We start from the raw sequence: 11,775 nt of genomic DNA on the forward strand, positions 1-11,775 counted from the left end.
ATACAGTTATAAAATCACTAAGCCGCAACCAAATACTCAGAGCGGTCCAAGTAAAAATAATAATGTAAACAGTTAGCAACAACAATGTCTTAGATGCGAAAAAATAGAATTTAGCTGAGACGTAACCCTGGAACCCTACCTTGCTAATCAAAGTCAAAACTGCCGCTCCCGAAGTTTACCGATCTATTTATAGGTGACCTAAGGCCTACATGAAGACGGAAAATAATTGGAAAATACACCACTCCATAGAGGTATGTCATCCAAATAACACAACATGATGTTGGTTTGTTTGTTGTTTAACGCCGCATCCAGCAATATTCCAGCTTCGTAATCGAGTCTGGACCAGACAATCCTGTGATCTACGCAATTGGGACACAATGTCATGCATCAACCAAGACAGCGAGCATGACTACCCAATCCCGTTAGTCGACTCTTACGACAAGCATAGTCGTCTCTTATGGCAAGCAAGGTTTGCTGAAGACCTACTCTACCCTGGATCTTTACGGGCGACATGATGCTGGTACTGTGGTTGTGCCTTGAGTTGTTCCAGTTGTACTGAAAGTACCTGTTAACCTTTATGAAACAGGAATATGGTCCATATTTCATTGCGAGACGAATATGTCAACTTCAGTTCTATGGATCAAGTTGCAGCGACATTGTAGCTAAGTTGTTCTCCTCTTTAACTCCCCAACATCCTTAACTATCCACCATCTTTAACCATCCGCCATCTTTAACTATCCGCCATCCTTAACTATCCACCATCTTTAACTATCCACCATCTTTAACTATCCGCCATCTTTAACTATGCACCATCTTTAACTATCCGCCATCTTTAACTATCCGTCATCTTTAACTATCCACCATCTTTAACTATGCACCATCTTTAACTATCCGCCATCTTTAAGCACCCGCCATCCTTAACTATCCGCCATCTTTAACTATCCACCGTCTTTAACTATCCACCATCTTTAACTATCCACCATCTTTGACTATCCGCAAGTACACTGTGTATGAGCCGGGTACCCATGGTAACCTGCATGATAGTATCTCAGCGGTCTAGCACTATGAAACCAGACCAGAACAAGCAGCCACACACATGTACGTAGTGAAACGACCTCGAACGCGACATTAACCCAATTTCGCCTCTCCTCCCTTACCGCGATTGCCACGCACTATAACACAGACGGCACAGTGGTGGCAGAATTTCCTTTTACGTCCGCATCAATCACTCGTGCCTTAATATACTAAAGACTGGCAGATGAATACGTGTTGATCTACTAAAGACTTACACATGGATACGTGTTGATAGACTAAAGCCTGATACTTGCATACGTGTTGATATACTAAAGACTGATACTTGCATACGTGTTGAGAGACCAAGGACTGATACTAGCATACGTGTTGAGAGACCAAGGACTGATACTTGCATACGTGTTGATAAACTAAAGACTGATACGTGTATACGTGTTGATATACCAAAGACTGATACTTGCATACGTGTTGATACACTAAAGACTGATACTTGTATACGTGTTGATATACTTAAGACTGATACTTGCATACGTGTTGATACACTAAAGACTGATACTTGTATACGTGTTGATATACTAAAACTTGACACATGAATACGTGTTGATATACTAAAGACTGACACATGGATACGTGTTGATATACTAAAGACTGACACATGGATACGTGTTGATATACTAAAGACTGACACATGTATACGTGTTGATATACTAAAGACTGACACATGAATACGTGTTGATATACTAAAGACTGACACATGGATACGTGTTGATATACTAAAGACTGACACATGGATACGTGTTGATATACTAAAGACTGACACATGGATACGTGTTGATATACTAAAGACTGATACTTGTATACGTGTTGATATACTAAAGACTGACACATGGATACGTGTTGATATACTAAAGACTGACACATGGATACGTGTTGATATACTAAAGACTGATACTTGCATACGTGTTGATATACTAAAGACTGACACATGTATACGTGTTGATATACTAAAGACTGACACATGTATACGTGTTGATATACTAAAGACTGACACATGGATACGTGTTGATATACTAAAGACTGACACATGGATACGTGTTGATATACTAAAGACTGACACATGTATACGTGTTGATATACTAAAGACTGACACATGGATACGTGTTGATATACTAAAGACTGACACATGGATACGTGTTGATATACTAAAGACTGACACATGTATACGTGTTGATATACTAAAGACTGACACATGAATACGTGTTGATATACTAAAGACTGACACATGGATACGTGTTGATATACTAAAGACTGACACATGTATACGTGTTGATATACTAAAGACTGACACATGTATACGTGTTGATATACTTAAGACTGATACTTGTATACGTATTGATATACTTAAGACTGATACTTGTATACGTGCTGATATACTAAAGACTGACACATGTATACGTGTTGATATACTAAAGACTGACACATGTATACGTGCTGATATACTAAAGATTGACACATGTATACGTGCTGATACACTAAAGACTGATACTTGTATACGTGCTGATACACTAAAGACTGACACATGGATACGTGTTGATATACTTAAGACTGACAAATGTATACGTGCTGACAAACTACATGACGTCTACACTTAAACACGAGTCACTGGACATGACGTCAACACGTTAATACCACTTACTCGACATGACGTCTATACTTAAACACGAGTCACTGGACATGACGTCGACACGTAAATTCCACTCACTGGACAGGATGTCTTCACTTAAACACGAGTCACTTGACATGATGTCTACACCTAAACACGAGTCACTGGACTACACTTAAACACCACTCTTTTTTGTAAAGACACGTTGCCTGAGTTTAACGAGGTCCTGGTAACTATAGAAATAAAACTGATGGTATTAAACTTGAATGTTTACTATACATAACGCAGGTATATTTATATTAAAATAACATATAATGTAACATTCATATACTTGTATTTACATACCTGAGGACTAACTATATCCCATGTGAACTTGTGCATGTGCAGCATATGAACATCAACATTTATATCACAAATAATATACGCAGTATCAGATGTAAAACACACACATGCACAAAGTTATCAATCGCACAGGTTGATGTCATTATATGCACTTTGACACACACGACACATTGCAAACGTCGCAAATGGAAATAAAGTCATATGCACCATGGTATGCATGTGACATGAAGTGTGACCAAAACACATGTATCCAGTGTGATATTAACAAATAGACCTGAGAGTTAACATTAAATATTATCTAGTCCTTATGGGGTTGGTACGAGTCCATTTCATACCCGGCATTAGATGTGGCCTTGTCTATGGACGAGTTGCTATACTGCCCGGAGTCCATGTAGTGGTCGGCCTTGTCACTGTGAGAGCAAGGCCAACCACGCTTCGTCAGGATCAACACGCAAAGACCCACCACTGCCACAGCGGCCACACACCCGCACACGATGGACGCTATGATGGCCGGCTTCATGGTGGGAAGCCCTTCGGATGTAGAGGCTGTAGACCCCAGATATTTAGACGTGGAGGTTTTAGCACCCGGAAGCTCTTTAGACGTGGATGCTGTAGATCCCGGAAGCTCTTTAGACGTGGAGGTTGTAGAACCCGGAAGCTCTTTAGACGTGGAGGCTGTAGATCCCGGAAGCTCTTTAGACGTGGAGGCTGTAGATCCCGGAAGCTCTTTAGACGTGGAGGTTGTAGAACCCGGAAGCTCTTTAGACGTGGAGGCTGTAGAACCCGGAAGCTCTCTAGACGTGGGGGTCGTAGAACCCGGAAGCTCTTTAGACGTGGAGGTCGTAGAACCCGGAGGCCCTTTAGCCGTGGAGGTCGTGGAACCCGGAAGCCCTTTAGCCGTGGAGGTCGTAGAACCGGGCATCCCTTTAGCCGTATAGGCGGTAGAACCAGACAGTCCAGACGTGGTGGTGGTGGGCCCCAGGGTCTCTGTAGACGTGGAGTCGGTGAACCCGGCAATCCCTCCAGATGTGGTGGTTTTGTACTCAAGAACGCTGCTGGGTTCTGTGGATCGAGGACGTTGACTCGACATCGAAGCTGTGGGTGGGTGAAGTCCACTGGATATAGAGGCCATCGATCCGAGCGTTGTACTGTACAAGGGGGATGTGTAACCGGGAAGTTGGGTGGACGCTGTTCTTCCTGTGGATGCAGCTAATGTGGATGCTGATGGACCTTTTGTGACAGAGGAGGGTGTTCTGCTTCCGAGCATCGACCCCTCTTTGGTCACTACCGAGACGGCAGCTGCTGTTGGTGGCGTTGTCTCACTGCTCGTGGACGTCATCCTGGTGGATACTGCGTTTGCAGTTGGTCTTGAATATATGATGACAGGTGTGGTGACGTAGTCGGAGACCCCCGATGGTGCCGTCACAGTCAGCACGACGTCCCTGGAACAACGTGGTATAGGAGGTGCAGAGGAAAACGATGTATGCCGATTTACAGAGTTAGGACACTGAAACACCATGCCTAAGGTTAACACGAATACCCCACTCAGACACAGTATACTGACTCTGAGGCGACCAGTCCTTGTCTTAGCCCCTTAAGGCCGAGCACCAGACAGGGTAACAACAAGTACCATCTTTTAACGTCTTTTGGTATGACGCGGCCGGGGATCAAACCCCGGACCTTCCGCTCTCCGGGCGGACGCTCTACCACTAGACCATGGAGGCGGTCTCGAGAATTATAAGCAGGGCCGAGGAAGGAATCAATCCCACGTTCTGTTCGGGTAAACGTTAGGGGCGAAACTGCTCAACGGAATCGTGGTGAATGCTCTCTCTCTCTCTCTCTCTCTCTCTCTCTCTCTCTCTCTCTCTCTCTCTCTCTCTCTCTCTCTCTCTCTCTCTCCCTCTCTCTCTCTCTCTCTCTCTCTCTCTTGGCGTCGGCCGGATGTAGGTGATGTTACTTACCCTGCAGTAGATGGCGCTGTGATATTGGCTGTTACAGTCACAGTACCTGTATAGGAGTGGCCTTTCATTATGGTGAAGGAGTTGGGGCTGACAACAGGCTTCAGAACCTTCAAGCAATAGTAAACCTGTTTTGTCACCAAGGAACCTTCGAGCAATGCTAAATGTGTTGTCACCAAGGAACCTTCAAGCAATGGTAAATGTGTTCTCACCAAGGAACCTTCAAGCAATGGTAAATGTGTTGTCACCAAGGAACCTTCAAGCAATGGTAAATGTGTTGTCACCAAGGAACCTTCAAGCAATGGTAAATGTGTTCTCACCCAGGAACCTTCAAGCAATGGTAAATGTGTTCTCACCAAGGAACCTTCAAGCAATGGTAAATGTGTTGTCACCAAGGAACCTTCAAGCAATGGTAAATGTGTTGTCACCAAGGAACCTTCAAGCAATGGTAAATGTGTTCTCACCCAGGAACCTTCAAGCAATGGTAAATGTGTTCTCACCAAGGAACCTTCAAGCAATGGTAAATGTGTTCTCACCAAGGAACCTTCAAGCAATCGTAAATGTGTTGAAGTGCAAAATTCGGGAATATAGTTTAGATCAGAAACCCGTGCTGCAATTGGAGAAACGACCACCGTCATTTGTTTGATGAATATACGTCTAATCCATTGGCAAAATGACGACACCTTGTGTACTCTGTCTGCATTCAGTGATGAGAAGGTGGTTATTCTATTATTTATGTTCATGGAGTAACTAAGGCGAATGTACTTATGGTTGGAAATAATGGACAGAACCCTAAATTGTCTACTCGAACTGGTGACGACGAACCATTAGACGATTTACAGGAAAAACTATTTGGAAGTATCTCTACCGCGTGGTGATGTTCTATACACACCGTGTTTGTTGATGTAACTTGAACACTGAACGACCCAGAAACTCCATGATTGGTAACAACAAAGGGAAGATGTACACCGCCCGTGCCCAATGTTGAAGACTCCCCTGTAGAAATGCAACAAAGAACTTTATCAGCGCAATAATAACTGTGAGTGAGTGAGTTGGATTTAACGCCGCTTTTAACAGTATTCCAGTTATATCATGACGTGTCAGCTTAATGTGGAAGGAAAGCCCGAAGCGATGCAGGGCTCAGACGTTTACCACTTCGGCGAAACCCACGAGCACGGGTATGGTGCTGAAAAACCTAGAAACATAATCGGGGCGAACCGGGATTCGAACCCACAATCATAGGTTTCTAGCGTGCCAAAGGGACGCAACTCTGCACAGCGAATCGCGGCGCCTTAGACAAATTGCTAATTTTAAGTGACCTCCTTCAATAACGGCAACATAGCCCTTCAACTAATTTACCCAGCTAAACTGGAAATAAAAGATACCAGTGAAACCGCTTCATTAGTTTCATATTTAGGTTTTTACATTAAGATAAAGTGACTGGAAACTCTCCTCAACTCTCTACACTTCGCAACTGTTGTGGTACAATCTAGCTTGATCTTTCTTCGAAGTGTTCAAAGAGCGTCATACGACTCATGCTCAAAAGTTGTTTGATCATGGTTACAACATATTACGCCTCAGAAAAGCTTTCAAAACGTTTTATGGCAGACATCTGAGGACATTTTCAAATTGCACGCATTAGTGACAAGAATGATGCCCGATGCAATTCTCTATTTTGACTTGTACCAGATGGTCCCGTGTTTGTTGTCGGGGGAATAATAGACTTGCCTTTGCATGTGTTTGTGACGGGTGGCAGCGGTGTCAGCTTTTCGTGAACACCTGGTATCATCACTATGTGGTAGTGATTCTTAAACACATGCTCATGCTCTAGTCGGAATCGAACGATGTACTCTGCTGTTAGCAATGATTTCATATGATTATGAAAAGGGTTTCTTGACTCTTTTATTCATTATAATTGTTTTTATTATCTAAATTATTTATGAGCTAAATTGACTCGTTACAGAGGATAGGTTAAGAGCATTGTTCTCATGGAGATCAGGTTAACAGCATGGCTAACAGTATATGTGACTCGATCGCGAGAGTGACGGTGCCGCCTGATGTCATCCTCTACACTCCTGCTTACCCGCCGTGATGTTGAAGGTGACCTTGAACTCTGATTCCGGAGATACAGCCGTCTCCGACAACCGTGTGAAGCTGTTACCATGGTTATCTATCCCTGATATTCCAAGTCGCAAGTCCTGTAGATTGCACGGTAAACATAATCATAATATTGACAGAATACACATGTATTTGCATACATATTGAGGTTAAACATGTTTGTGTCTACGTATCTGCACGTACTTCTGATGTCGTGAGTGACTTTGTAGTACCGTAGCAGCGTCTGTTAATAAGTAACCAAGAGGAGTTAAATAATCATATACTTCATAAACATGATGGGTGAGATGGGTTCATCTGTGCTTTATTAAGTAACTCAGTTTATCCCGGCGTACCAGCATTATTAAACATTAATGTCTGGAAACATTCCCACTTTGGTTAAGCCTGGGCCCATGTGTGTGGAGTGTGACAAAACAAGAATCATCATGACGGTGAATCTGGGTTCGAACCCACGATAATTTGATTGCGGTACACGTAAGGTGTGCAACTCTGCACTGGGCCACCAATGATCCCACTAAGTATAATGATCAACAGTGAGTACCTAGTCTCGGACAATGTACATCAGTGCTACAAGAAAAAAAGACCTCAGTGGTCTTACCTTCGCAGGAAGATTTATTTCTGCTTTATAGCGGTTGCCCATATGTCCCACAGGTGTCAGAACTGCAGATTTGATGACGTCACCATTCAGTGCGTACAACGTCACAGCTGTGATATTCTGTGTTTTGTCGACACCATTCATTTCTATGGCCAGAGTTAGATGTTTTCCTGAAGACAGAGAAATGTAAAGAAGTCGATCACCGACACCATCTTTTTATGAGGAAATATAATTAGATTCTTCCACATCCAACAGTTTAGTTGACAGAAATGTTACAAGTACAAAACAATGACGAGGACGCACCTGCTGGGGGATCTCCTGGCACAGAAATGGCGAAGCCTGTGTCTGGATTCTGCATCATGAACTCTGCCTGAAAACTGACGTCACTGTTCCCTTTGACGATGACGTCATACTGCAGCATGTCGCTGAAGTGAAGCTTCCAAGAACCTGAGCGAGAGAGAGTAGTGAGTGAATGAGTGTGGTTTTATGCCGCTTTTAGCAATATTCCAACAATATCACGGCAGGGGACACCAGAAATTGGCTTCAAACATTGTACCCATGTCGGGAATCGAACCCGGGTCTTCGACGTGACGAGCAAACGCTTTAACCACTAGGCTACCCAAGATATGCAAATATGTCCGTGTCCTACCCGGGCTTGGCTTGACTATCTTGTACACAAGTGCCCCAGCACTATCCACAGCCAGCGTCACCTTGCCTACAGCCACTCCTGCAACGACAAACAAAGTCATCTTTAAGCCTCGCTCGATTAACGTTACAGTAACACCACCGTAAGCATAAATGTTGATCGTGGCCAACTAGCGTCCATTTTTCCCGTTTCACTGGATGCACACTGCCCTGTGCGACAGAATATTGACATCAGTATGGCCTTGACCTTCGAGTGTGTAATACAGCTGACTAGAAGTCTAGGATGCTGCAAGTACTTGATATGTTGTTGACCTTCGTCATGAAACCGGTTGGTGCTTTATCAATCATCAGTGGTAAACTCGTTCTCTCTCTACAAGATACAGCCACACTACTGACCTTTAGGATCTGAGAGTTGGATGGCAGACTTGGTGATGTGACCTGTGACCTCCACCAGAATCAAAGTCAGGGCAGAGTCGACGTTGAAAGTCACGTCACGTGGTGGTGTAGCGTTGACACGAGTCACCATGACTACCACAGGCGACGCCTGAAGGGTCAAATAATGAATATTAATGTTATTAGTTGTGTTGTCTTTAGTTGCCGTATACGGTGTCATTTTATGTTAGCAAGAAAATATTGGGCGAGGCGTGAACCGAGCCCAATATTTTCTGCTAACCTAATATGACACCGTATACGGCAACTAAAGACGCCATAACGAATTTATTATGACGAAAAGTTTACATTTTTTGGTATCTTTGTCGCACAACAGGTATGAACGACAGGACCAGTACATATGTTTCCGATACAACGCTTAAATGTAAACATAAACGTTAACAATGGAATATATGATGCACTAAATGTGAACGTTTAAAGTACTATAGCTACAATGGATAGAATTCCAGACATCTGCGGGCCACTGTAACTTGATAGCAGTCCGCTTTCCCCTAACGACGGGCTGCTATCGATCCTATTGCTATGTGACGTCATTGGCGTCACGTTTCTTTTTTGTGACGTAATCCCCTTGTATGTTCTATGACGATGCTATTTGTAACTCAATGACCTCCGTTGTAAGCTTTTTTTCTCTATAATTGTTATAAATAAAGTCACAAACGAGGTTTCTTTAATAAAAAAATGTCTTTGTTCATCACAATTAATGATATTAAAACATATAACGTTTGTCGAATAACGAATTTGTGTTCCAGAAATTTCATGTGAAATATGTGAGGTGGGTGTTGGAAAATTCAAAATGGCTGTTTCTGACGGTATACGGTCTCATATTAGGTCAGTATCAACCATCTTGGATTTTTACTGACGGTATACGGGCTCATGTGGGGTCAGTACTCCTGCTCTCTGATTGGTCAATCTCACTTTGAGGCATTGGCATTCCAAAGCATACAACGCACTATAACTATTTTCTTCCTCATCCTTCCATGCCTACTACGGAACTCCATCATTAACTATTTTGAATTTCCCTCTCTCTCCTCTTCCCCTTTCATATCTACACACCCACCAGAGCTGCTTCAGCCACTGCGGTACTGGAGGCGTGGTCTATAGTTGTCACGTTACTGTGAGTCTTAAATCTCCTCCCCTCTCATTCATATCCACACACCCACCAGAGCTGCTTCAGCCACTGCGGTACTGGAGGCGTGGTCTATAGTTGTCACGTTACTGTGAGTCTTAAATCTCCTCCCCTCTCATTCATATCCACACACCCACCAGAGCTGCTTCAGCCACTGCGGTACTGGAGGCGTGGTCTATAGTTGTCACGTTACTGTGAGTCTTAAATCTCCTCCCCTCTCATTCATATCCACACACCCACCAGAGCTGCTTCAGCCACTGTGATGCTGGAGGCGTGGTCTACGTCTGTCTTGTTGCTGCCAATCACAGATCCACCACTCAGGGCTGCTAGGTGGGAATATATGTCAAGACCTGAAAACAAAATTAACAATATCGCAATTAATGACAAGCGAAAATAGGCATATTCTCTGGAAAGAATACAATGTTCGATTCTTGATTCAACGTGCAAACGATCATCTTTCTTGAGACGAACGTTGGCAAAGGTCATAACTCTGCTTCAAGAAGACAGGATCTAAGCTCGAGTGTGCGCATGACAACAACTGCGCAAACGTTATGTATTATGAGTGAGGGACTATGGTTTAACACAGCGTTCAGCAATATTCTAGCAACATCGCGGCGGAAAACACCAGAATTTGACAGTGTACTCTTATGGGGAATCTAGCCCGGGCCTTCGGCGTAACAAAAGGACCCTCTAACTACATGTACTTGGCTACACAACCGCCCCTGCATTAGACCAATCGTTGACTTCCTTGGTCATTGGTTGGCACACTTATGAAATATTGTTGAAGTCGTTTACCTGAACTCCTTTGAAACCTTCTTGTTCCTTGATTAGTGTTTGATCGCCCAAACACATCGTATATACCCTCCGTTCTCGGCGGGCTGTCTGGCGCCAACTTCTTCGTGTTGCTCTCTGTGATGGAAACGGGATGGTGAGAAAGTCGCGCTTGGAGGATCAATACAGGCAAAAGTATAACCTTGTTTATCCGAACGAAACCAAATCATGGTACCTGGGTATGTGCTTTCATGTTTAACTTTCTCCATCTCACGTGATTTCACTGTATTACGAATGTGAGGGAACTTTCAAGTTTAGTTCATAATATACGTCTCGATTTTACTTGCGAAAGGTTTGATTATTATGAATTGAGAATGTATACAGGTTAGTCGTGTGTCTGTCAAAGGAATTCAACCAAATGTTGTTCTTTTATGCCACTGTTTGGTGTTTATTTGATCTTAAAGGTTTGAATATATATGGATATTAGAAAACGATTGAACGATTGGCCTTTTCCCGAAGGTATTAAAGAATTACCTTTGTTATAAAATAAAACAGTACTTAATTAACTTTAAATCCCAAAATTAACTTTTAAAACCGATTTTAATATGTTAGGATATAAATACAAATCGTTGTACTCACCTTTATTGGCATCATGTCGTTTATTTCCTAACGTCCAACTGTGTGAGATGTCAACATCATATCCCTGGTGTGAGAAGTCAGGATGTGTAATAGGCAGACCACAACTCAGCACAACACAACACAGGATCAACACACCCGTAATTCTCGCCGCCATATTGGTTCTGACAGTATGCGCGGGGATCGTGCGCGGGAATCACGTGTGCGCCATGTTAACGTCATGCATTCCACAACTCCGGAAAAGTTCTCATATTTGCGCAGCAACCGTCATTCTGTACACTGACGTTCTACATTCCCCAGTCGTATAAACAAATGCATTACCGTCATCGATTTGAAGGTGTGAGGCCGATTAGACGGCGGGTGTGCTCCCAGGAACTGTTGACCTAGGGACAAAGGTGAGAGATAGGGATAGCTAGGTGCTATATATAGCTCTCATGACTAC

General features: G+C 43.2%; 1 protein-coding gene across 1 annotated transcript; it reads right to left on the reverse strand.

The window, feature by feature from the left end:
• Positions 1 to 3,050: 3,050 nt before the first annotated feature.
• LOC139465488 (serine-rich adhesin for platelets-like) lies at positions 3,051 to 11,490 on the reverse strand. The gene is made up of 11 exons (XM_071247208.1): positions 11,337 to 11,490; positions 10,722 to 10,835; positions 10,167 to 10,276; positions 8,747 to 8,894; positions 8,355 to 8,432; positions 8,009 to 8,152; positions 7,709 to 7,875; positions 7,079 to 7,193; positions 5,888 to 5,991; positions 4,999 to 5,105; positions 3,051 to 4,479 (listed from the first exon to the last, which is right to left on the reverse strand). Exons 1-11 carry the CDS (start codon positions 11,488 to 11,490, stop codon positions 3,336 to 3,338), a joined length of 2,385 nt encoding a protein of 794 aa, XP_071103309.1. The 3' UTR covers positions 3,051 to 3,335.
• Positions 11,491 to 11,775: the final 285 nt, after the last annotated feature.

Source organism: Haliotis cracherodii, unplaced genomic scaffold (genome assembly GCF_022045235.1).
Source record: "Haliotis cracherodii isolate W230 unplaced genomic scaffold, xgHalCrac1.p SCAF_18, whole genome shotgun sequence".
Lineage (NCBI taxonomy): Eukaryota > Metazoa > Mollusca > Gastropoda > Lepetellida > Haliotidae > Haliotis > Haliotis cracherodii.

Bases quoted from the DNA above. Each gene is read 5' to 3' on its own strand.
- LOC139465488 (XM_071247208.1), bottom strand. From the start codon at position 11,490: ATGGCGGCGAGAATTACGGGTGTGTTGATCCTGTGTTGTGTTGTGCTG. The intron at 10,836-11,336 runs GTGAGTACAACG...TTTCCATCACAG, and splicing joins ACGACATGATGCCAATAAAG to AGAGCAACACGAAGAAGTTG. The intron at 7,194-7,708 runs GTAAGACCACTG...TGCAATCTACAG, and splicing joins AAATAAATCTTCCTGCGAAG to GACTTGCGACTTGGAATATC.